Raw genomic sequence first — 27,915 nt, 5'->3', positions numbered from 1 at the left:
GCTAATATTGTCATTACTCATTAATTTCTTAATATTGTAAAATATAATAAAAGGTTTTATAGTATTAAAACATCCTTATAACATATGCAAATATAATTTTGTTATGACATGTCTGCTTCTATTATTTGCAACTATAATCATAAATTATATTAGTCTATAATTTTCTTTTTTATTATCTATTTGTAATGTATATCAAGGTTATATTGATGTAACTTCTTTTTTAAATTAGAAGTATTTTATAAAGTCAACTCTGAAATACATTTTTGTAAAAATAGCACATCTCAAATATAAATATGAAATTTTCAAGCCTCTAGCTAAAAGATCAAATACTTTAGAAAACCAAAATAATAAACTAGGCATTTGAAATGTTAAAACACACATGTAAAGCAAAGCAATGGAGCATAGTATTTCACAAAATTCTACCCAAGAAGATCTTCTCCAAGACACATTATAGCCAGATTTATCCAAACCACAGACAAAGAAAAGATACTAAGATTGGCAAGAAGGAAATGGCAAGTTACCTACAAAGGATATCCCATCAGGCTGACTGCAGACCTCTCATCAAAAACAATGAGAGCGAGGAAAGAATGGGAATATATATTAAAAGTGTTAAGGGTAAAGCAATTTCAACTAAGAATATTGTACCTAACAAGATTTTCTTTCATCTGGGAAGAGAAGACAACAACATTCTCAGATAGATAAAACATGAAAGAATTTACCAACACCAGATCAGATCTCTGAGAATTTCTCAAAGGAGCACTATACCAGGAAAATTAAATACACACACACAGAAATAAGAGTTCAAAAACTAAGAAAATGGCCAACATAATCATAGGGACAAGTCTGGAGTTGAATATTGTATCCTAGAATTTAATTGGGAAGATCAGATCACAACAGAAGATAAAGTACGTGATACAAGACTGAACAAATAGCATTTTATGACTTTTGACTATAACATTGCTAATTTTCTTCTAGACTTTGTTTTCTGGTTTTAAGGATTTTTTTGCTGTCTTGAGCTGCTGATAGGTTCATGTACCTACTGTTTGAACAGAATCCTAACCTGTTTCCAGGCTTTTTTTTTTTTTTTTAAAGAGGTGTTTTTGTTTGTTTGTTTGTTTGTTTTTTTGTTATAGGGCATGTGCGCTCACCAGACAGAGAGAGACAGAGAGATAGAAAGCTAGAAATCATCCCCCAGGGGGATGACCACACTGCAATCCCTTCTCCTCCATTCTCCTCTTGGGATTTTGGGCACACACAAACTTGCACCTGGTGTGAGTTTAAATCACTGGGTCTGGGATGCAAACCATGGCTGACTACATGGGAGTCCAGCAACATAGCCATTACGCTAACTGCTGGTCCCCACTAACCTGTTTCTAGGCTTTAAGCAAAGTTCCTTAGCACTTGTTTGAATTATTAAAGTTAAAACTGTTTTTCTTGAAATAAAAAATATATTAAAAATTTTAAAAAGAAAACACAACCATAAAAGAATGTTCAATAAAGTACTAGAAGAGAAAGTAAAAATGGGGACTAACCCTACAAGGTGTTAAAATACATGATAAAAACCTCTTCAGTTAAAACACTTAAACAGACTAAAAGAAATGTGGGATATAACAGACTCAAGAAATAGCTTCAAGTTCTCATGGAATTTAGTATATGGCAAATATGATATCTTTATTACTGAGGTAAACATGAACTTCTTTTTTTCTTTAATTTTTTGAGTTTTTCTGCCTTAGGGCATGTGAACTGGCCAGCGAGAGAGAAAGACAGACACACACAGTGAGAGAGAAAGTGAGAAATTAACCCCCAACAGGGATGGCTACACTTAAATCCCTTCTCCATTCTCCTCCTGGGATCTTGGGGATGCATGCACATGCACCTGCCATGATTTTCAAGCCACCGGTTCCAGGACTTGAATCATGATCAGTCATTTGGGAGCATAGTGATGTAATTATTATGTCATCTGCTGTTCCCATATGAACTTCTTTGTAAATGGTGTTGAGATAACTGGGTAGCCACTTGGATAAAAGATAAAATCAGATCTAGATTAGATCTAGATGACAACCACCATTCTCAAAATAAACTGCCAATGAATTATGTATCTAAAAGTAAATATAGGTACCAGCAAGGGCATGGTAGTTAAGGCGCTGGGTTTCCACATGGCTGCCCATGGTTCAAATCTTGGACCTGATAGCTTAAAATTCACACTGGGCATGTGTGAGTGGATGCCCAACATCCTGAGAGGAGAATAGAGAAAGAATTGTAGCATGACCACCCCCACTAGGTGGTGATTTCTCACTTTTTCTCTCTCCAGTGAGTGCATACATCCTATGACAAAAAAACTAAATTAAAAAAAAAGTAAACACACAAGTACAAAAAGAAAACATGGGTGAGTAACTTTCACAGTTATGCAGAAGAATATATTTTAACTGGGTCTCAAAAATCCACACGGCATTTTCACTGTTGAGGAAAGGAATTACAAATCAAGACCACAGAAATGATGCTGACTTGGAACTCAGAAACGTCAGTATGAGCATAGTGTTCCGTACCTGCACCGACAGATACCGAAGCAGACACAAATGTGTGCATGTATGTCAGTGACTGTATGTGTGCTTTCTGCTTGCTGGGAAGGCCCAGGAGTAATGAGGGCATCTAAAAGCTAGATCTTGGCTTCTCACATATTTCTCCAATAAACAAATCCTTTAGAGAAGTCATCGATTCTAGTGGTAGGGCAGGGAAAATATTAGAAAAGCATCATGCTGGGAGAAGAAAGTGTATGAGAAAGTGGAGCCTGTCAATAGAGTAGAGATGACAGCCTGAAAGGGCTCCAAATGATGGAAACTTGCACAATATGAGAATAAAATACAGAATTACCATGCTGGTTTATAACTCATAGAAGAAAATATATACCCCTAAGTGTCTACTGACAAAAATAAATAATTGAATAAATATGAAACAAAGAAGAAACAGTTCTTTCTTAAAAAAGAATTCCAATTAACAATGCAGACCAGTGAAAGGAACTTAAAACAATAATCATTAGAATTCAAATTAATAATGTTGACCAGATAAAGGAATTTAAAAGAATTATCATTAGTCACATTCTAAACTAATAATGTAGACCAGTGAAAGGAATTTAAAACAATTTCATTAGACATACACCAAACTAAAATTTTTCACAGTCAAAATTCACTGATGGATTCTGAAATCTGTATGCAAAAGTTTAAAGAGATATGGATTATTAATACAGTCTCAAAGTTTCTCCCCTGACACTTAACATAACAAGTGGTAAGACAAGCTGACATCAAGTATCCCCTAATATGTTGCTTTGAATAAAATATAAAACCACTTCTGTGGTAATAATCTCCTCAGGAGAAAACATCACACACACTCAAACTAAGAGACTCTCTATAAAATTACTAATAGCACTCATCAGAAGGTTAAAGCTCATAGTGAGCAAAGAACAAGGGACTGTCATGGCTTAGAGATGACAAAGGACCCTTCACAAATGAATGCAATGAAAGGTCCTTCACTTGGTCCTAGCATGGAAAAAGGATATTGGGGAAACCTTGGAAATTTCACCACAGTTTGTAGTTGAGTTCATATGCTATGAGAGTCAGTTTCCTGATATTTATCATTTTACTATGGATTGTAGCCATTTTTTCTCATTAGGACAGAGCTACTGGCTACTCTGGTATTGGAACCCCGTGTAGCTTGTGCTCTCAAAACAATGGCTATACTCATTTTTGTTTATCAATTCAGCAACTGATAAACAGCAAGCCTGGTTGCTTCTATACTTTGACTATTGTGAATGATTCTGCTATAAACATTCACAAGCAATTATCTGCATAGGCATGGCTTTTTGTCTGTTTTGTCTAAATTTCTAGGAGTAAAAATGTTAGGGCATCTGGTAAATCATTTTTAACTTTTTCACAAACTGACAAACTGTTTTCCAAAGTAAGTTACATTTCCATTAACAATATGTGGGGTGTTAATTTCCCTAAATCCAGTAATACTTGTAAGAATAAAACTGTACCTATCCTGTTTTGTAAACATAAAGTTTAACCTTTGCCTTTTTCGCTTCTGTACTAAAGTTGATGCCGCTCTCATTATAAACTGCTGAAGTTGTAAAAGCCCAGAACAATTTGCAAGTTAGCTTAGCACCTTGCAGAAAGCCCCTTATCTTACTTCCTCATTCTTTCCACTGACTTGTGTCTATATAACCTGAATGCCCCTTTGTTGGGGGCTTCACTCGCCAGCCATTGTGTCTTGCATGACCAAGAGTGAAGTCCTAGTGCGGTAGAAATAAAGCCTCTTGCACTTTGCATCAAGAACCGACTTTTGTGGTTGATTGGGGTCGCTGTAGCACTCCCTGGACAAGGAGGATCGGCTGGTTATCGCCAAAAACCTTTCATACTCATTCTATTTTCATTCTCATTCTATTTTCATTTTTTAAATCATATCCATTCTAGTGGATGTAAAAATGGCAAATATAGACTTAGTTCACTGAAATATCAGGTATACAAGTATGTTATAATATATATTACATTATGTCTGTAATATATTTACTGATGCAAATGACATTATTTATTGCTATACCCAACAATGGAATGGGCTCTCTGATTAAACAAAATTACTACTTTATTAAACAGGTTCATACAAAAGTTTCACAGTTTTTTTTTTCAAGAGCACGATAAGAGATATCATTGCACTGAATAAATTATTGGATATGAAGACATGCAAGGTCCTATACTATGTGCCCCACTATATTCTAAGGAAAACAATAGCTACATAAAATAGAGCAGAAATGATGAAATTCCTCTGTTAACTTAGAAGATCAGAGAAGCAGAGAAATCAAGAACTGTGATTGGTATCTTTCAACAAGTAGCCAATTGACCAAGGATTTAAACTTAAGTTTATAGGAATACAAATAAAGTTGGTCCCTTGTTATTTTTAATGCTCTATTTCAAATATTTTAGTGGGAAACTCAAAAAGTGTAATTTTTTTTCCAGTGTTTCTCTTAGAGAGACATGACAGATACATCAAGATCATTAAAGCTGTCTAACACAGCTCATGTATAGGAGTTTACTAAAAATTAGTAACAATTAGTAAGCATGGTGTCATAAATACCATTAGATTTTAGGAATTAACAAATTAATGTTAGAGAAAACCACATACTTCTGGATAAATACTGAGTCAAGCAAGAAATTTTTTAAAAAATGTAAATGTTTGAATCAAATGAAAATGATAAAACTATGTATAAAAACCTATAGAATATATGAAACCAGTATTTTGAGGGAAAATTTTAGCATAAGTGCCTAAATGAAAAAAAAAATATAGAAAGATTTCAAGTAAACAACCTAGCAATGCAGGCCAAAGAACAAAACAAGCAGAAACAAAGTAAACCTAAAGTGTACAGAAGGAAATGAATCATAAAGATCAGAGCACAATCTACATATTTAATGCAATCCAAATCAAAGTACCAAGGACATTCTTCACAGATCTAGAAAAGACAAGCATAGAATTTGTCTGCAACAATAAAAGACCCCACCCATACTGCCAAAGTCATCCTGCAAAGAAGAGTAGAGTAGGTGGCATATCATTCTATGACCCCCAAATATATTACAAAGCTGTGATAATCAAAACAGCATGGTATTAACACCAAAAATAACCAAAACAAAACAAATAAACAAAAAACAGTGAGACAATGGAACAGAATAGAAACCTCAGCAATAAACCCTGAAACAGATAGCCAATTTATCTTTGAAAAAGGGTACCAGTCAATCCAGTGGGAAAAGGTAAACCTCTTTAGCTAAAGGTGCTGGAAAAACTGGATATCTGTCTGCAGAAAGTTGAATCTGAACCCCTATCTCTCAGTTTAACAAAAATCAACTCAAAGTGGATCAAAGATCTAAATATAAGACCTCAATCTATAAAACTACTGCAGGAAAACACTGAGAAAACTCTGGGAGACACTGCAGTATTCTTAACTAAGATGCTCAAAGCACAGCCAATAATCCCAGAAATAGACAAGTGGGATTAAATCAAGTTAAGAAGTTTCTACACAGCAAAATACACAATAATTAGTGTGAAATAACCCTCGGAATGGGAGAATATTTTTGTAAACTATGCTTCAGATAAGGGACTGATAACTAGAATACACAGGAAACTCAAGCAGCTTACCACACCCTCCCCCCCTGAAAAAAAGATTAACTCAATTAAAAATGGGAAAATGAGCTGAAAAAAACAACTCTGGAAGGAAGACATATGGACAGCCAAAAGGCGTATGAAAAAATGCTCATCATCTCTCATCATAAAAGAGATGCAGATCAAAACCACAATGAGATACCAACTAACCCCAGTCAGAATGACTAAAATTAAAAATAAAATAAATAAACAAACCAACAATAAATGCTGGCAGGGATGTGGTGATAGAACTCTCCTATGCTGCTGGTGAAAATGTAAATTGGTCCAGACACTGTGGAGAACAATATGGAGATTCCTCAAAGATCTCCAGATAGAACTACTATGTAATCCAGCAATCCCACTTCTGGGTATCTTCCCAAAGGACAAGAGGATGCTTAGTCAGAAAAGTGCTTGCACATTTATGTTTATTGTGGCATTTTTCACAATTTCTAAGACATGAAACCAATCCAAATGGCTATGAAAAGAAGAATAGATTGAAAAAGTGTGGCACATATACTCTATGGGATACTACTCAGCCATAAAAAGATAACAAGGCCTGGCCTTCTGATAGAAAGTGGATGAATATGGAAGATTGACTCGTGAGTGAAGCAAACCAAAATTTGAAGAGACATTGTATGCCTTCACTTAATATATACCAACTCTCTGCACTCTGGCTGACACTGAATGATTAGAGGATGTAGAAACATAGAAAATGGTTATAGATACCGGATACAGTATCAGAAGAGGGTGGAAGAAGGAGGAGAGTGTAAGGGAAGACATTAAGGAGAAAAATAGAGAGGCAAGACATTTGTGGGACACAGAAATGGATTATTATCTGTTCATGATAATATGTATAGTGTCCCCAACAGAACTGGTGTGAAAGGTATTCATGTTAAAATTCACTTTACAGTGGACCAGCTGGTGGTGTGGTGATTAAGGTGCTGGACACTCCCACATGGCTATCTGTGGTTCACATCTCAGACCTGGTGATTTGCTCTCCCACTTTCCCTCTCTCTCTGTCTCTCTCTGGTCAAGTTAAAATAAATGAATAAATAAAAAGTTCTATAAATAATTCTTTAATTTTTTTAAAAGAAAATTCACTTTACAAACTAAGTGATGTATAGTAATTGGTTGTGTAAAAGAAAGTAAAAGAAAATAAAATATATTATTTAAAAAATACCATGCAGAGAATGGAAAAAAAGGGATTGTGGCATGGCTATACCCCCTGAGGGGTGAGTTGTCACTTTCCCTTTCTGTCTTTTTCTGATGAAAAGACTCTATGGCAAAAACTCAAAAAAAAAAAAAGTAAATAAAATAAAATAAAGATCAGAGCACAAATACAAAAAATTGAGACAAAATGCAAAAGATACATGAAATAAAAAGTTGATATTTTTAAAAGATAAAATTGTTAAATCATTAGCTAGACTAAGAAAAAGAGAGAAAAATCAAATAAAATCAAAATGAAAAAGGAACCATGATATCAGAAATACAAAAGATCTTTAGAGACTATTGTTTTCAACTATCTGCCAACAAACTAGAAAACAATCATGAAATGGATAAATTGCTGAACACATGCAATTACCAATATTGAATCAGAGAAAAGTAGAAAACTTGAAAAAATCGTTAATAAATAATGAGGGCTAGCCCATGATGTGGTCATTGAGGCAGCTGGATCCCACAAGGCCAGTTGCGTGGTTTGAGTCATGGACCAGGTGGCTTGGGAAACACACTAGATATGTGTGTGTGTGTGTGTGTGTGTGTGAGTGCCTAAAATCCTTTGGGAAACACACTAGATGTGTGTGAGTAAGTGTGTGTGTGTGTGTGTGTGTGTGTACATCGAGTCCTGAAGGGATGGTGAAATAGAGGAGAAGGAATCCTGACATGGATACCATACTGCAGCTGTGAAATATTGGTTTCCTTGACCAAAAATTAAGATTTTCTGCTAAGACTCCCTCCCCAAGACTTATTTCTAGTGGGTAAGAATAGCTCTGTGTTTCTTTCTCTCCATTTCTGTCAGTCTCTCTCTGCCTTACTGTGTCTCCCTATGACTTTTAATTTTTTTTTTTTTTAAATTTTAAGGTAAAGTATTCTCTGGGCTCTCAAGCCTCTCCTTTATTGTGTTAATTGGTGCCTTTCTTCATTTTACTTAGGAAAGGTACAACCAAAGCTAGGCCTATCCTGAGATGGATACTGTACTTCAGCTGTAAAATATTGGTTTCACGTGGCACACACACGCTCTGCATGGTTTTCATTTTTGCTTCTTAAAATTATAATCTTAGGGTGGGACCAGCAGTTAGTGTAATGGCTATGTCACTGGACTCCCATGTAGTTGACTGTGGTTCGAGTCGTGGATCTGGTGGCTTAAACTCACGTCATGCGTGTGTGCGTGCGTGCCCAAGATGCTGAGAGGAGAATGGAGGAGAAGGAGAAGGGATTGTGGCATGGCCAGCTCCCCTGGGGGGGGGTAATTTCTCGCTTTTTGTCTCTCTGTCTCTCTCTCTGTCTTTCTGGCTAGCATATGCACCCTATACCAAAAACCTCTAAAAAAAAAAAAAGATATGTTTTTTTATCCTCTTTTTTCCTTTCTTCTTTTTCACTTTATTTTTTTCTTCTTTCCTCTTCTTAATTTTTTTCCTTTTTTCTTTATTTTTCTTCATTGGTTGATCTGCCTCTACTCACTAAGTGTTTAGACAGGTCCAAGTGAACAGTTTCCAAACATCTGAATATAATTAGGGTCAGAATATTCCTCTCTTCACCTTGAATCTGATGTATAAATAGTGAAAACAGAATAAAAGAGATTGCAGAGCACCTCCTTCTGCTTGCCTCTGTAAGAATTAGGGAAAAACGCACCATCCATCAGAAGACTAGAAATCACCATAGGATTATAAGAAATATGGGAAAGCAAGACAATATCTCTCCTCCAAGGGAAAATAATAACACCTCTTCATCCTCAGACAGTACAATGAAACACACAGAAATGTCTGATAAGGAATTTAGAATATTCATAATGACAAAGCTAACAGAAATGGAAGAGAAGAGAGACAATGAACTACAGAAGAGGCAGGAGAAAGGAGCTAACGAGTTCCAGGAGGTGAGGAAATTCTTGCAAGATCTAAAAGAGGAAATACACACCATAAAAAAGAATCAAATGGACCTGTAAGAGATGAAGGCTGTAATACAGAAAGTAAAAATCTCCCTTGAAAGTATTTTTAATTTTTATTATCATCATAATCTTCTTTATATTACATTGGATTGCATATAACTTTACAGTGTATTACATTGCTTTTTCAAAAGGGAATGCCATGCATGTCAGTCAATACAGAGACATTAAACTCCCCACTTCATCATTCAATATCTTTTCATTGTTTTTCCCAATCATTATTATTATTCCAATTATTTTTTAACCAATCACTATTTCTCATTTTGCTTATAAAGAGCCTATACCCATCTTGAAATACTTTTCAGAACAATCCAGTTGAGAGTACTATATACATCATCAACAACAGGTAATGAGCCATATCTGTGTCCCACTAATGTCATGGCTTTCTATTTGTACTCTTGCTATCTTTCTCTATCCTCTTCTCTTCACCCCCCCCCATTCCATACTGTCCTATTCTCATTAAGTACCTTCACTGCTTTTATGTCCTCCAATTTTTCACTCTCTACCATAGAGTGTGAACGGTTGGTTTATATTGAGTGGATACCTACAATATCTTTCATAGCTTGGCTTACTTCACTCAGCAATAGACTCTCCATATCTGACCACTTTCTATTAAATGCCAGGGTCTGGTTATTTTTTATGGCAGAGTACTATTCTATAGAGTATATATGCCACACATCTCCAATCCATTCATCATCAGTTTGTGGACATTTAGGTTGGTTTCATATCTTGGCAATTGGGAATAATGCTGCAATAAACATAGATGTGCAAGCAATTTTCCTATTGAGCATTCTCTTGGCCTTTGGGTAGATACCCAGAAGTGGGATTGCTGGATCAAATGGTAGCTCTATTTGTAGATCTTTGAGGAACCTCCATATTGTTCTCCACAGTGGCTGAACCTGTTTACATTCCCACCAACAATGTAGGAGAGTTCCCTTTCCACCACATCCCTGTCAACACTTAACACTTTTTATATTCTTTCTTCTTTCTTTTCTTTTCTTTTTTTTTTTTTTTGAGTTGTTTTTGCTATAGGGTGCATGTGCTCTCCAGAAAGACAGAGAGAGACAGAGACAGAAAGCAATAAATTACCCCCCAGGGGGGATGGCCACATTGCAATCACTTCTCCTCCATTCTCCTCTTGAAATCTTGGGCATGCACACATATGCGCTCAGTGTGAGTTCAAGTCACCAGGTCCAGGACTCAAACTGCAGTCGACTACATGGGAGTCCAGAAACATAGCCATTACACTAATTGCTGGTCCAGTCACTTCCTATATTCTTAATATTTGCCATTCTGACAGGGGTTAGGTGGTATCTCACTGTGATTTTTATCTGCATCTCCCTTATGATGAGGGATGTTGAGCATTTCCTCATATGGTTTTTTGGCTGTTCGTATGTCTTCCTTAGAGAGATTTTTGTTTCACTCATTTTCCCATCCTTTAATTGGGTTAATCTATTTTTTTTTATGCATAAGGCACTTGAGTTCCCTGTTTATTCTGGTTATCAGTACCTTGTCTGAGGTATATTTAACAAAAATATTTTCCTATTCTGAGAGTTGTCGAATCACACTTGTTACTGTGTCCTTTGCTGTGCAGAAACTTCTCAGTCTGATATATTCCCACTTGCCTATTTTAAGGGTTATTGAATATGCTTTGGGAGTCTTATTTCAGAAGTATTTACTTACTCCAATATCTCCCAGAGTTTCCTCAGCATTTTCCACCAGTAGCTTTATTATTTCAGATTCAGATCTTTGATGTATTTTGAGTTGATTATTGTTAATGGTGAAAGATGGGGGTTCAGTTTCATCTTTCTACAGGTGGACACCCAGGGTTTCCAGCACCATTTACTAAAGAGGTTTTCCTTTTCCCAATGGATTGACTGATATCCTTTCCAAAATCAGTAGGCTGTAAGCTTTGGGGATTATTTCTGGGGTCTCTATTCTATTCTATTGCTCCACATGTCTATTTTTGTGCCAATACCATGGTTTTTGATGATCACAGCTTTATAGTATATCTTGGGATCAAAGAGTGATATGCCTCCTACTTCATTCTTCTTGCATAGAATTGCTTTTGCAATATTACGAGGTCTTTTATGATTCCAGACAAATTCTATGATTGTCTTTTCTAGATCTGTGAAGAATATTTATGGTATTTTGATTGGAATTGCATTAAACATGTAGATTAATTTGGGTAGAATTGCCATTTTTGATTATGTTAATTCTTCCAATCCAGGGACATGGGATGTCCTTCCACTTTTGTATGCCACTTTCAATATCTCTTTAAAGATTTTCATAGTTTTCTTTAATAATAGTCTTTGACTTTCTTAGTTAGGTTTATCCCTATATATCTTATGCATCTTGTGGCTATGGTGAAAGGGATTCTTTTCTTCAGCTCTACTTTGTTCAATTTGTTGTTCATTTATAGAAATGCTATAGATTTTTGGGTGTTGACTTTTGTATCCTGCCACTTTACTTTATTCACTTATTACTTCAAGAAGTTTTTTCATAGAGACTTTAGGGTCTTCTAAGTATTCCATCATGTCATCTGCAAATAAAGATATTTTCAATTCTTCTTTGCCTATTCAAATGCCTTTTATATTGCTCTCTTCTCTGATTGCATTAGCTAAGAATTCCAGTACTATACTAAAGTGGAGAAAGTGGGCAGCCTTGCCTAGTAACTGTTTTTAGTGGAAAAGCTTTTAGCTTTTCCCAATTAGTATAATGTTAGCTGTAGGTTTTTCACAGATGGCTTTTATTGTGTTGAAAAATTATCCTTCTATACTAATCTTACTGAGGGTCTTAATCCTAAAAGGATGTTGTATTTTATCAAATGCTTTCTCTGCATCAATTGAAATGATCATATGGTTTTTATCTTCCTTTCTGTCAATGTGGTGTATTACATTTATGGTCTTGTGTATGTTGAACCACCCATGCATCCCTGGGATAAAGCCCTCCTGGTCATGATGAATAATCTTTGTTATATGTTGTTGGGTACGATTTGCTAGTATCTTGTTGAGAATTTTTGCATCTATATCCATCAATGATACTGGTCTATAGTTTTCCTTTTTTGTCATGTCCTTATCTGTTTTGAGAATGAGAATGATGGAGGCTTCATAAAATGAATTTGAAAGGTTTCATCAATGATATTAGTCTGTAGTTTTCCTTTTTTGTCATATCCTTATCTGTTTTGGGGATGAGGATGATGGAGGCTTCATAAAATGAATTTGGAAGGTTTCCTTCCTTTTGAATCTTTAGAAATAATTTTAGTAGGATAGAGGTTAACTATTCCTTAAAACTTTTGTAGAATTCAGAAGTGAAGCCATCTGAACCTGGGCTTTTCTGTGTCAGGAGGTTATTTATTACTGATTCAATCTCCTGGCTTGTTATGGGTCTATTCAGGTTCTCTCTGTCCTCCTAATTCAATCTTGGTAGATTATATGCATCCAGGAATTTGTCCATCTCCTCCAAGTTATCTTGTTTACTGGCATATAGTTGTTCATAGTATCCTCTAATGGTATTTTGTATTCCTACTATGTCTGTTGTAATATTGCCTGCTTCATCACGTATTTGATTAATCTGGTTTCTTTCTTTCTTCTCCTTGATCAGTCTAGCCAATGGTGTGTCGAACTTGTTAGTCTTCAAAGAATCAGCTTTTGGTTTCATTTATTTTCTGTATGATTCGTTTATTTTCTATTTCATTTATTTCTGCTCAAACCTTTATTATTTCTTTTTGCCTGACATTTTTGGGATTTGTTTGTTGTTTTTCAAATTCCCTGAGGCATGCTGATAGGTCATCTATTTGACATCTTTCCATCCTTTTCTTACATGCACTAAATGCTATGAATTTCCCTCTTATGACTGCTTTTGCCATGTCCCATAGATTATGGACACTTATGTACTCATTATCATTTGTTTCCATAAATTTTTTGATTTCAGACTTAATTTCTTCAGGAGTGAAGACGTCATTCAGATGTAGGTTGTTCAGTTTCCATGTGTTTTTGTATTTTTGGGATTGTTTCTTGAAATTAAACTTGAGTTTAAATCCATCATGGTCAGAGAAGATGCTGGATACACTTTCTATGTCCTTGAATCTGTAAAGGTTTCATTTGTGTCCTAACATATGCTCACTCTTTGAAAAGGTTCCATGCCAGGGTGAGAAAAATATATATGTTGTGGACATAAGGAGGAAAGTTCTATAGATATCTGTTAAGCCCATTCGATTTACAGTAACCTTTAGGTCTTATGTCTTTCTATTTATTTTCTGTCCAGAAGATCTGTCTAAAGGAGGTAATGGCATGTTGAAATCTCCAACAATTATAGTATTTCTCCCTTTTAGCTCCGGCAGTCTTTCTTTCACATTTTTAGGTGATCCTGAGTTTGGTGCATAGATATTTATAAGCTTTATGTCTTCTTGTTGGATTACCCCATTTACTATTATATAATGCCCTTTTTTTGTCTCTTCTTACAGTCTTTGTCTTGAAATCTATTTTGTCTGAAATCAATACAGTCATTTTTTGATTTCCTTTGCATGGAATATCTTTTTCCAGCCTTTTACTTTTAGTCTATGTATGTCTTTACCCATAACGTGAGTTTCTTGTAGGTAACAGATAGAGGGTTTCTGTTTTTTTTTTTTTTTTTTTTTTTTTTTTCATTCAGCCAATCTATGTCTTTTAATTGGAGAATTTAATCCATTAACATTCAATGTAACTATCGATATTTCCTTACCTGTTCCTATCATTAAGTAACCCATTTTCTTGGTTGCTTTTTTTCCCTGTGTAACTGTCTGTCTGACTTTTTAGTTTCCCTGTTATAGCACTCCCTTCAGAACTTCTTGAAGAGCTGGTCTGGAGTTGGTAAATTCCTTCAAATTTTATTTATCCGAGAATGTTTTTATCTTTTGTTCCCACATGAAAGATAATCTTGCTAGGTATAGTATTCTTGGTTGAAATTGTTTTTCATTCAACACTTTGAATATATTTCCCCATTCTTTCCTTGACTGCATTGTTTCCACTGAGAGATCAAATGTTAGCCTGATGGGGTGACCTTTGTAACTAATTTGATGTTCCCCTGTTACCAACTTTAGTATCTTATCTTTGTCTGTTGTTTTTTCCAGTCTGACTATGATGTGCCTCGGAGGGGATCTTCTTAGGTTGATTCTACTCAGGGTCCTATGCATTTCTTGGGTCTGGATATTTGAATGCCTTTCTAGGTTTGAAAAGTTTCCTTCCAGGATTTCATGGAATAAATTATCTAGGCCCTTGTTATTTTCTTCCTATTCTGGGATACCAATTATCTGGATGTTGGGGAGCTTGGTGGTATCCAGTATTCCTTGTATATCTTCCTGATTTTTCATGGTTATTTTCTAAAACTTCTTGATACTTTTTTCTAGGTCAGATGTTTTGTTTTCTACATTAGAGATTTGATCTTCTGCCTGATCTAACCTACTTTTAATACTTTCATGGGAGGTTTAGATTTCCTGTATCACATTCTTCAACCCTAGAAGCTCCATCTGGTTCTTATTTAAGGTATCTATTTCTTCTTTCAGATCATGAAAGGACTTCCTCATCTCCTAGAGCTTCTTGTCTCTTTTCTCTTCCATCTCAGTTAGTTTGGTCACTAAAAATATTCTGAATTCCTGATCAGACATGTCCATGACGTCCATTGTATTGACTCTGGGTGATGTAGGCTTGATAATTTCCCTTGAAGGAAAGGCCCTTTGTTGGTTGCTAATACCTCTTGAGCCTCTGCAATTGTTCTTATTCATCAGGTGAGCTATATGTTGCTTCCTAACTTATTTAAGGTATCTCTGAGTATTAAAATGTGTACAAGATTAGAAAATTGATGATTTTTCTTATGGTTGGCCTACCTGTTGCTCACCAATACCATGTACTGTTGTCACTGGTCTTGGTTTACCCTAAGTCCTCCTTGTTTCTAAGGAGTGGTGACCCTCCAACTGACCTAATAAGAATACCTCAAGAGCAAAAAAAACAATAGCACCACGCACTATTCAAAACACTAAAATTCAGAGAGACCAAAGGCAAGTGGGGAAAGGGCAGAGGATGAGTGAACAGTCTCGGGTGTAAGAGCATGCAGTCACAGGCAGCCTGGTTTCCGGAACTGCTGGCTGGCTTGATCTGGTTTGCAGGTGGGGGGAGGGGGTGCGAGTTTGACTTAAAGTCCCAAAGAACCAACCTGAAGTCCAGAGATGAGTAGGGGTGGGAATGTGCAAAGATCCCAGGTGGAAGAGCCTGCAGCCGCAGGCAGCCTAGTGTCTGGAACTGCTGGCTGGCTCAATCCCTTGAAAGTATTAAAAACAGAATAGATCATACAGAAAATCGTATCTCAGATGTAGAAAAAAGAATCACTGGCCTAGAAAAATCCACCATGAAGACTGAGAAAATGTCACCCAAAATGAAAATAATATACGAGAAATACTAGATACCATCAAACCTCCTAACATCTAGATAATTGGTATCCAAGATGGCAAAGAGACTCATAAGGGAATTGGTAATCTATTCCATAAAATCCTGCAAAAAAACTGTCCAAACCTAGAGAGGCACTTAAAGATCCAGTTCCAAGAAATACAAATGATCCCAAATGGAATCAACACAAGAAGATCTTCTCCAAGACACATTATAGCCAGATTGACCAAAGCCATAGACAAAGAAAAGATACTAAGATTTGCAAGAGAGAAATGGCAAGCAATCTACAAAGGATATTCCATCATGCTAACAGCATAGCTCTCATCCGAAATAATGTGAGAGAGGAAAGAATGGGAAAATATATCCAAAGTGTTAAGGGAAAAGAAATTTCAACCAAAAATATTGCACCCAGCAAGATTATTCTTCATATGGGAAAAAAGAGAGAGAATTTACCAGTGCCAGACCAGCTCTTTAAGAAGTTCTGAAGGGAGTGCTATACCAGGAAAACTACAGACAGACAGAGAGACAGACAGAAATAAGAGAACAAAAAACGACCAAGAAAACGGCTAAATTAATGGTAGGGACAAGTCTGGTAATATCAATGATAACATTGAATGTTACCTTCCAGGATTTAAACGGAAGGTCAGACCACAGAAACACTGCGAATTCAACAGAAGATAAAGTACATGAAACTGAACTGGTGAAACAGAATTTTATGACTTTTGACTAAAACCTTGCTGATTTTCTTTTAGGCTTTGTTTTCTGGTTTTAAGGGTTTTTGTCCTGTCTTGAGCTGCTGATAGGTTCATGTACCTACTATTTGAATAGAATCCCAACTTGTTTCCTGGCTTTAAGTTTTCAGTAAAGTTCCTTAGCATTTCTTTGATTTATTAAAGTAAAACTGCTCTTCTTTAAATTAAAAAATATATTAAAAATATCTATTTAATGAACATAGTAAGCTTTATAGCATCAGCTAGTTGCTACCTTATAGTATATTCATTCTACTCAGAGTTTCATGCCCAAAGTCAGACATGTATTCACTGATATGTACATACCAGCTAAACTTGCTATTGAAAGTAGTTAGATTAAGAAATTTTGTGAATCAATAAAATGTGTGAGAATAAAGGAATGGAGAACAACTAAAGACACCTAAGATAGTGTCAGAGGAAGGTGGGAAACAGCAAAGGGTAAGAAAAAGGGGTAAATACACACACACACACACACACACACACACACATATATGACACTAAACTAGAAACAGAAAATTAATGATGATAACCTGTATGATTAAGCCACTCTCCAGTATATTCTGGATGGGAAATCACATTTTGTATGCTGTCACAATGCTCAGGGAATTAATGCAAATTAATTAATTAATTAAAAATGTTTCAAAAGAAAATCACAGTGCACTTGTAACTAGATTCTAGTTTTGTCCATACTTTTAGTTTAAGACATTTCGTGAATCAATAAAATGTGGGGAAAAATAAAGAAATAGAGGAGAAGGAATTGCAATGTGAACATTCCTCACAGGGAAGAGTGCTTTTTCACTACCCACTACCCCCAGCCTGTTTCAGGCAAATGCACATGCTCTCTCCAGCAAGTTGGAAAATAAAATAAAAAAGAGTAATGAAAGTGAATGAATTAATAGTCCCCCAATGAAGAAATACTCAGGATAGGATAACTTGACTTTATAATTCTATACATCTTTTAAAGGATAGCATCAATTCTCTTCAAATTTCAGAAGGAGAAGGAGAAGAAAAGGAGGAGGAGGAGAAGAGAAGAAGAAGAGAAAGCAGCAGAGAAAATCTTTCTAAATTTATTTTGTAAACCCAGTATACCTACCCTGATTCCAAAATCAGGCAAGACAACAACAAAAAAGAAAACTACAGACAGGGATATGGATCCTGATTAACATGAATATAAAAATCCTCAACAAAATACTAGCAAACTGAATCCAACAACACATCAAAAATCCCATGCCTTAATTAAGTGGGATAAATCCCAGTAATGTAAGGATAAATATATATAAATTAGTAAGTGTGATACACTGCAGCAATAAAATAAAAGATTTTATCATTTTTATACATACAAAAAAAGCATTTGATAAAATACCATAAAGTACCTTTCATGATAAAAATTCTCAACAGATTAGATATAGAAAGCAAGTACTCTGTTGACAGAGTAATGACCACGTATGACCCACAGCTAACATGATACTGAATAAAGAAAATTTGGAAGTTTTTTCTCAAGACTTGGAGCAAAATGAGAATGTCCCCTTTCACCACTCTTACTTAACACAGTACTAGAAGTCTCAGTCAAAGCAATTAAGCAACATAAAGGAGTAACTAATTTTTTATTTTTCTGGTGGATATTCAAATTCTTTTTTCTTTTTCTCTTTTATTTACTTGCATTTTTTCCACTTTTACTTTATATATCAAAAAATTTTTGCTCACTTTTCATAGTTTTTGACAGATAATAAACAACGTTCAAAATTTCAAAATACTGAATTTTAAAGATAATGTTCAAAATATTATAATTTTGTATAATTTTATTTGTGACTCTAAAGCAACAGAGACAGTATGGTTTTAAATATTTTTGAGAAAATATTTACATGTCAACTTCTCAAATTGTTGAAAAGCAAATGCCCAGCACACAAGTCACACAAAAATCTTCTCAAATAAGCACTGCCTACCAAGTATTCTGGGATCTACCATCTGCTAGCAAAAATCAGTCTCTTTTTCTTCCTTCAAAGTTTTCCTCAAGATAATCCTCTGGTTGTAGCTACTCTTTTTCAATCTCTACTGATTACAATGCTGGGCTGGAAAAGTCCAGGTTATTTTATGTTATAAATTCTTTCATATATCTTCGCTGATCCTCTCTGCTAGGCAGAACTATTTATGGTGCCAAGTCATCTTTTTTAAGAGCTTCTGTTGGCTTACTTGAGATTTCATAGTTTCCTGATTAATCTTCAGGTATAACTTCCAGTCAAAGCCCTGTCCAATAATGAATATTTTTGATTTGTGATTCAATGCAACAAGCATCATTGAACTTATAAAAATAACCATTCTGCCACAAAAAAATAATACTCTGAAATATTTTCCAATTCCAGAGGGGTTAGAAAGGAAAAAAAGTTTATGTTTCCATTTAAAGAAACAAACAAGAAAAATATTTTAACAAATTGCTGAGCCTTATCAAGAACTCAGAAGAATCTAAAATGCTTAAATTGGGAAAAGAGCATAGTAAAAAAAGAAATCAGTAATGTTTTACTCAAAAGTCATAAAATTCTATTTCACCAGTTCAATCTTTTTTTTCTTTTCTTTTTTTGGACAGGTTTTTGCTATAAGGCGTGTGCACTTGCCAGACAGACAGAGACAGACAGAGAGATAGAAAGCGAAAAATCCCCCCCCCAGGGGGGGTGGCCACGCCGCAATCCCTTCTCCTCCATTCTCCTCTTGGGATCTTAGGCACGCACGCACACGCTACCAGCGTGAGTTTTAAGCCACCAGGTCTGGGACTCGAACCGTGGTCAACTACGTGGGAGTCCAGCGACATAGCCATTACGCTAACTGCTGGTTCCACCAGTTCAATCTTATGTTCCAACTCTCTTCTGTTGAATATGCAGTGTTATTATGGTTCAACTGTTCCATTTAAATCCTGGAAGGTATTTTATGGTATTTTATCAAATGCTTTTTCTGTGTCCATAAAAATGATAAATTAAAATATTTTATTTTATAGCTGTTATTATTGATATTTCTTGTCCCTAGCATTAAATTGATCATTTTCTTGGTTGCCTTTTATTCTCTTATTTCTTTACATGTCTTTAGTTTTCCTGGTAGAGTACTCTTTTACTTTCTTCAGAACTTCTTGATAGGTCTGCTATTGGCAAATTCTTTCAGGTCTTGTTTATCTGAGAATGTTTTTAATCATTTCTTTCCATATGAAAGATAATCTTGCTGGGTATAGTATTCTTGGTTGAAACTGTTTTCACTTAACACTTTGAATATATTTTCCCATTCTTTCCTTACTCACATTGTTTCTGATGAGAGTTTAGCCTTATTGGATAACCTTGATAAGTAACCTGACGTTTCCAATTTTTGTATCTTGTCTTTGTCTGTAGATTTGGCCAGACTTGCTAACCTGTATTTGTAGCACTAACATTACGTTATAGGGATCCAAGCAGTAACCAAAGGGCTTGACTAATTAAATAATGCTACAAGCTAAGCATAAAAACTAGCTTTACAAAACTAATCTGAAATAAATGAGAAGAAAATGTGAAAATAAGCATGACATTGGCGCTATTCTACTTCATCCTCCTGTGTCATGTGTCTCTGTCTCTTCCTGTGTCTCTGTCTCTGTTCTGTATATCTCTCACCTTCTCTCTCCCTTCACTTCTTTTTCTCTTGATTTCACTTTCTCTTTCACTTCTCTTACCCTTCTCCCCTCCTGCTCTTTCTTTCTTTTTTTGGAGAGGTTTTTGCCACAGGGCACGTGCGCTCGCCAGACAGAGAGAGACAGAGACAGAAAGCGAGAAATCACCCCCCAGGGTGGATGGCCATGCCGCAATCTGTTCTCCTCCATTCTCCTCTCAGGATCTTGGGCACACACGCACATGCACCCAACCTAAGTTTTAAGCCACCGAGTCTGGGATGCGAACTGCGATCAACTACGTGGGAGTCCAGTGACATAGTCATTACACAAACTGCTGGTCCCCCTGGACTAATCTGCTTTTAATACTTTTTTTTTTCTTTTTTTTAACTGGGCTGTTCTGTTTATTTTGCTTTTAATGCTTTTGAGGGAGGTTTTGGTTTCCTGAATGGCAGCCTTCATCTCTAATAGCTCAATTTAATTATTTTTAATGGTGTGTATTTCCTTTTTCATGGAAGAACTTCAACACCTCCAAGAACTCATTGTCTCTTTTCTCCTACATCTTCTAGAGGTCACTGTCTATGAACTCTTGCATCTCGTTTAGTTTTGTCACTACAAATATTCTGAATTCTCTATCAGACATTTTCACGAGTTCTGCTGTACTGTCTGTGGATGATGAGGGATTGTTCTTTTACCTTAGCAAAGAGATATTTTCTTGGTTTCTCGTATTTCTTGTGCCTCTGCAGTGGTTTCTGGTCACTCTGTGACAAAATCTCTCCTCCACTTGTCTGAATATTTTGGGAGTCTAGAAGAAAAAGTTTTGAGCATAGTTTCCCTGAACAGGCGAGGACACACCTCAGCTTTAAAATGGTTTCTGGTCTGAATATTTTGGGAGTCTAGAAGATGAAGTTTAGAGCATAGCTTCCCTCACAGTAATGGAATTTTAACTGGAAAGAAGGAATTCAAATTATCCCTGCACACAACACAATATTACATATAGAAAAACCTAAAAATGTTGAGTACTGATGAACAAATTTAGTAAAGTCATAGGATATGAAATAGGGACCAGCAGATGGTATAATGGTTCCATCACTGGACTCCACATGGTCAAGCACAGTTCAAGTCCTGGATCTGGTGATTTGAAACTCATGCCAGCACGTGTGCATCCATGCCCAAAATCCCAAGAGGAGAAGGGAGCACAGTATGGTCTTCCCCACTAGGGGGTGACTTCTCGTTTTTTGTCTTTCTTTTTCTCTGATGAGCACACAAATCTCTTTAAAAAAGAAGAAAAAACATACAAAAATCAGTAGCCTTTTATACACCCATAATGAACTAGCTGAAAAAGAAATTTAAAAAGCAATCACATTAACTCTACCAAAAACAAACAAATCATAGTAATGAATTCAACCAAGAGTGGAATGATCTTTCCAATGAAAACTAAAAAACATTAAAGAAATTGAAGTAGACATTAAAAAATGAAAGACACAGCATTCATGAATAGAGAGAACTGATACTGTTAAAATGTCTACAATACTGGGACCAGCAGTTAGTGTAATGGCTATGTCACTGGACTCCCACATAGTCGACCGTGGTTCACATCCCGGACCCTGTGGCTTAAAACTCACTCCGGGTGTGTGTGTGTGCATGTCCAAGATCCCAAGAGGAGAATGGAGGAGAAGGGATTGCAGCGTGGCCATCCCCCCTGGGGGGTGATTTCTCACTTCCTGTCTCTCTGTCTCTCTCTGTCTGGCGAGCACACACACCCTATAGCAAAAAACTCTAAAAAAAATGTCTACAGTACCAAAAGCAATCTACATATTTAATGCAATACCTTTAAAAATATCAATGGCATTCTTCACAAAAATAGAAAAAGCAATCAAGAAATTTTTATGGAGCTGCAAAACACCCCGAACAGCTACAGCAATCTCGAGCAAAAAGAACAAAGCTGGAGGCATCACACTATCTGATTTCAAAATATAAAACATGTAACCAAAACAACATAGGACTGAAAAACAAAATCAAAATCAAAAACAGACACTTAGACCAAGTAGCAGAAAACAGAACCTAGATAAAATTCATGTGTACATAGTCAACTGATTTTCAAAGAAAAGGATAGGGACTAGCACTTAATGTAATGGCTATATCTCCCATGTAGCCGACCGTGGTTTAACCACTGGACCCAGTGACTTAAACTCACACTGTGCACATGTGCATGTGTGCCCAAGAACCCGAGAGATGAATGGAGGAAAAGGGATTGTGGCATGGCCATCCCCCCTGGGGGGTGATTCCTTGCTTTCTATGTCTCTATCTCTCTCTGTCTTTCTGGTGAGCACATGTGCCCTCCTCTCAAAAAAAAAAAAAAAAAAAAGAAAGAAAAAAGAAAAAAAAAAAAAAAAAAGAACAGTCTTGGGCCAGCAGATGCCATAGAGGTTAGGAGCTGGACTCCCACATGGCCAACTGCAGTTCAAGTTCTGCACCCAGTGACTTGAGACTCACACCAGGTGTGTGTGTGAGTGTGCCCAAAATCCCAAGAAGAGAATGCAAGAGAAAGGATTGTGGCATGGTGTCCCCCTTAGACAAGTATTTCTCACTTTCTGTCTCTCTGTCTTTCTGGAGAGCACACTCTTCCTATAGAAAAAATATTTCTAAAGGAAGGAAGGAAGGAAAAAGAAAAGAAAAGAAAAGAAAAGAAAAGAAAAGAAAAGAAAAGAAAAGAAAAGAAAAGAAAAGAAAAGAAAAGAAAAGAAAAGAAAAGAAAAGAAAAGAAAAGAAAAGAAAAGAAAAGAAAAGAAAAGAAAAGAAAAGAAAAGAAAAGAAAAGAAAAGAAAAGAAAAGAAAAGAAAAGAAAAGAAAAGAAAAGAAAAGAAAAGAAAAGAAAAGAAAAGAAAAGAAAAGAAAAGAAAAGAAAAGAAAAGAAAAGAAAAGAAAAGAAAAGAAAAGAAAAGGAAAGGAAAGGAAAGGAAAGGATCATCTCAAGGCCAGCAGGTGGTGAAGTGGTTAGGGCATTGGACTCTCACATGGCTGATTGCAGGTCATGTTGTGGAACTGGTGGCTTACTTTCTTGGTTTCTCACTCTCTCTCTGGTGGGTTTGAGTGTCCTATAGCAAATTAATAATTCTACTAATAATAATAATAAGTAAAATTAAATAATTAAAAAAGTAAGAATAGTCTCAGGCCACCTGGATCTCACATGGCTGGCTGCATGGATGAAGTCCTAAACCCAGCAGCTTGAAAAACATTCCCAGTGCATGTATATGTGCCCAAAATCCCAAAAGAAGAAATGGAGAAGAAAGGGTTGCGTTGTGATCATCCCTTATGTGGATGTTTTCTCATTTTCTCTCTTTCTTTCTCTCCTTGGTGAATGCATGTGCCTTTTTAAAAAATATAAAAAATACATAAATAAGAGGGTAATTTATTTAATAAATGATGCTGGAAAAATTAGGTATGTATAAGCAAAAAAGAAAAAAGAAAACTAGACCCCTCTTTTCATCATATATGAAAATTTACTCAAAAACTTATACTTAAGATCCCAAACTATAAAACTACTGGAAGAAAACTTAAGAGAAACACTTCAGTGCACTGATGTAAGCAAAGAATTTTTAAATAAGACCTCAAAAGCATAGGCAACAAAGACAAAAATAGACAAATAGGATTATGTCAAACTAAAATGCTTCTACACAATAAAGAAAACAATCAGAGTAAAGAGACAAAACTGGAGAAAATATCTGCAAACTATACCCTCGATAAGGGATTAATAACAAGAATATGAAAAGAACTCCAAGAACTCAATATCAAAAAATGAAAGGCGGGACCAGCAGTTAGTGTAATGGCTATGTCGCTGGACTCCCATGTAGTCGACTGCAGTTTGCATCCCAGACCCAGTGGCTTAAAACTCAAGCCAGGTGGGTGTGCGTGCGTGCCCAAGATCCCGAGAGGAGAATGGAGGAGAAGGGATTGTGGCGTGGCCATCTCCCCTGGGGAGTGATTTCTCGCTTTCTGTCTTTCTGTCTCTCTCTGTCTTTCTGGCGAGCGCACATGCCTTATACAAAAAAGGCGGCCAGGTCCTTAAAAAAAAAAAAAAAAAAAAAAAAAAAAAAAAAAACCTCTCCAAAAAAAAAAAAAAGAAAAAGAGAGAGAAAACTAATTGAAATAGGGACAAATTATCTGAATAAACATTGATCAAAAAAAGCTATAAAGTTACCAATAGACATGAAAAAATGTTCAAACTCACTAAATGTCAGGGAAATACAAATTAAAACGGCAGTGATCTATCATTTTACCCATTACAATATTTACTATCAAAAAGACCATAATAAAAAAAAAGTGGAGAAAGTAGAACTTTTTAATGCTGCTTATAGGAATATAAATTAGTACAGCCCCTCCTCACGTAATGACCTAAATGTTTCATAGCCACTTGCAACTGTGAAATTTAAGTATGTATTAATAATTAAGTGTGGTATATATAAAATGCATACTCAGTTCTGAAGACTTGATGCAAAAAATGTAGAATATTTCATTTAACATTTTTGTATCATTACTATTAAAAGTAAACTATTTTGACATATTGTATTAAATAAAAATGTGCTATTATTGTATTTTTTAAATGTCCTGATAATTATTCAGACTACTCTCCAAGGCTTCATTGTCATATACACTTGAGAGTTGTGGGTAGCTGAAATTCCAAGCATTCCCTGTGGACCAGGGCTAGGTGGGACTGCTGTTTGCCTGGCTGATGTTAATAGTACCCAAACCCTAGGCAAGGCTCCCCTGAAGATGAAAAGCAACTCTCTGAGGATTCACAGCAATAAGAATTTGCCTGTCCACATCTGCAGCATGCAGAGTAAATAAGGAAGGCAGATGCACGGTCATTCTGGAATATGTGCCAAAAGTACATGCTCACTGAAAGTGGGACTTATGATCAAGGTTTACAGTGTCATCATTTAGGGACTGCATGTCTGCAAATAATCCTTGGAGTCGTCTACGTGTCCCACAAAGACTGTCAGTCTCACGGTACAGATCAAGACCAAGATGGTGTGGCCCAACGGGTAACGGTATTTCAATAGAGAGAAACAGCTACTTACAAATCTGTTTATGTCAGTTTAGAGGTAAGTAAGCACTCCGCGTGTGAGAAGATGGTCACGGAGACAGGGTACCCCAATCGCACTGTGGTGAAGCACTTCTTATTGGAGGGACTGATGTACACAGGTGAGCATCCTAGCCTGTTCTTCCTCATCTTCCTCCTCATCTACAGCATCACCTTGACTGGGAATCTCCTCATTCTCCTAGCCGTGGGCTCTGATCCTCACCTGCGCTCCCCCATGTACCACTTCCTGGGCCACCTGTCCTTCCTGGACGCCTGTTTGTCCACAGTGACGGTGCCCAAGGTCCTGGCAGGCCTGCTGACTCAGGGGGGGAAGGTGATCTCCTTTGAGGGCTGTGCTGTGCAGCTTTACTGTTTCCACTTCCTGGCCAGCACTGAGTGCTTCCTGTACACCGTCATGGCTTACGACCGCTACCTGGCCATCTGCCAGCCCCTGCGCTACCCGGTGGCCATGCACAGGCGGGCGTGCGCGGCGTTGGCCGGGATCACATGGGCCACCGGGGCTGTCCACTCCGCAACCCACACCTCCCTCACCTTCCGCCTGCCCTACTGTGGGCCCCGCCGCGTTGCCTACTTCTTCTGTGACATCCCGCCTGTGCTGAAGCTGGCCTGTGCGGACACCGCGGTCAACGAGCTGGTCATGCTGGCCAACATTGGCGCGGTGGCCGCAGGCTGCCTGACGCTCATCGTCACGTCTTACGTCTTTATCGTGGCGGCGGTGCTGCGCATGCGCACGGCCGACGGCCGGCGCCGGGCCTTCTCCACCTGCTCCGCGCACCTCACGGTGGTGCTCCTGTACTACCTGCCGCCCGTGTGCATCTACCTGCAGCCTCGGTCCAGGGGCGCGGGGGCTGGGGCCCCTGCTGTCTTCTACACGATCGTCACTCCGATGCTCAACCCTTTCATTTACACTCTGCGGAACAGAGAAGTGAAGCGGGCTCTGCAAAGGCTTTTGTGCGGGGGCTGCGCGGAGCCGCCAGCGGGCAGCCCACCCCCTTAGCCTGCACTGCCCGCCTCTCATTGCCTGCCAGGAACACAGCTATTCACATCTCCAAATGAGTAAGGAAAATAACTCAGGTGAAGATGAAAATAACCGAGTTTCAATTAAACCAGTAACTTTTTGTCCCTCCTTTGGCTAAGTGGCCTTCCTCAATGTCAGGTCACAAGCCTTTCATCTATAAAATGAAAGAGCTGGATTAGGTCATCTCTGGAATATCCCCAAACTCCAAGCTCTATGACTCAAATGTAGATGGAATGCTATTCATATCCTCAAATCCTCACATTCCAGTAACTATTTTTTTTTTTATTTTTTAAGAAGCAGTTTAATTAAATATGTAATACAGATTAGAGGATACTGAAAACAAAAATGCAAGGTACTGACAATAAAATTAACCTTTCTGTATGTACCAACCAGTTAAAGAGAAAAAAACACGTTTTCCAGAATAATGAAATACAAGAACAGTAGATTGCCCGAGTTCACTTAGTACCTGTCACATCTCTCATGTCATCTTTTTCCACTCAAGATAGTGTATAACTGAAGGAATACGGAATGGTTAGAAATGATATGGATTTTCAAGTCACTTGGATTTAGCAGCATTTTAATCTTCATCCTGCTAGATGCAGAATTTTGTACAAATTTGATCAGACTTGGAATTCCAGTCTTCTCTTTTGAAAGTAACTTGAAAATAACTACTTTGTAGGGTTTTATGAGGACCGAAGGAGACAATTATGGAAAGCACCTGCTGTAAAGCATGTGCCCTGGTTTCCTTCCACACAGGCTAGAGAAATTAAAGAGAGCTTATTATACCAGCTAAGATTCAAACCATCTCTGAAGGGCTAGCAAGGTTTTAATATCTTCATTAAACAAGCTTTATGCAACAGCTACACACAAAAAATGTCGTTTCTAGACTTTGAGGTGATAAGAGATAATGCAAAGTTATAGTTAAACAGCTTGCCAGATAGTAGCAGTCCCAACTGTTCAGAAAATAAGAAATTTCTGAACTACTCTGCTGACTGAAGGAGCCTCTCTACCAAACTGAGGAGTTTAGATTATGTGTTAGGCATCCTACTTCCTCATTTCTCTTCTTCGTCATTGATTGGGATACTCTAATTCTGAGAAGCCACTTCTTTAAATGCTAAATCATGAGATAAATGAGAGAAGGGAGAGAGAAAAAGAGAGAGGTGGTAAAATGGCCAGTTAGCAAGTATTAACAAACTAATGTCCTAGGCCTAAGAAGAAACATCATTATTAAACTTGATGACTTTGGAGATGGAGAAGTAGTTCATAGAACTAATTAAAGTGTATTAAGGAGGAAAAAATTGAAAGACTATTAGAATGAAGATAGTAATTAAAATCATTTTTGATATATATCTGTGCAAAGCTCTGTGCTAGTTATCTACATTAACTCTCCTGAAAAGTATATTTTAGACCAATATTTTAATTTATGTTATACAGACAAAGGCACTGCTAATATGAGAGGTAAAGTAACCTTTCTAAGGCCATGCAAATAATAATATTGAAACCAGGATTTCAGCTGAATCTGTATGGCTTTAAGGGACACATTTCAAAATACAACACAACAGTACCTACAAGATAATCAAATCCTGCCCCTGTTATTTACCCAATGATATTAGAGGTATAATATTATTGTAAGTCTTTCATTAAGGAAAGTCTTCTTTGAGATAAGGAT

General features: G+C 36.8%; 2 protein-coding genes across 2 annotated transcripts in view; one reads left to right on the top strand and one right to left on the bottom strand.

Moving 5' to 3' along the window:
• Positions 1-25,275, bottom strand: part of LOC102491143 (olfactory receptor 10G7-like) — a 67,173-nt gene extending 41,898 nt beyond the window's left edge. The window contains 1 exon segment of the mRNA XM_027766785.1: positions 25,206-25,275. The gene's annotated coding sequence lies outside the window, so the exon portion shown is untranslated.
• LOC102491567 (olfactory receptor 10S1) lies at positions 25,212-26,225 on the top strand. Its single transcript, XM_006164704.1, has one exon. It carries the CDS (start codon positions 25,257-25,259, stop codon positions 26,223-26,225), a length of 969 nt encoding a protein of 322 aa, XP_006164766.1. The 5' UTR covers positions 25,212-25,256.
• Positions 26,226-27,915: the final 1,690 nt, after the last annotated feature.

Source organism: Tupaia chinensis, unplaced genomic scaffold (assembly GCF_000334495.1).
Source record: "Tupaia chinensis unplaced genomic scaffold, TupChi_1.0 Scaffold143681_1, whole genome shotgun sequence".
NCBI lineage: Eukaryota > Metazoa > Chordata > Mammalia > Scandentia > Tupaiidae > Tupaia > Tupaia belangeri.
This window is presented reverse-complemented; position numbering and strand designations above follow the sequence as displayed.

Coding starts and splice junctions, on each gene's coding strand:
- LOC102491567 (XM_006164704.1), top strand. CDS start 25,257: ATGGTCACGGAGACAGGGTACCCCAATCGCACTGTGGTGAAGCACTTC.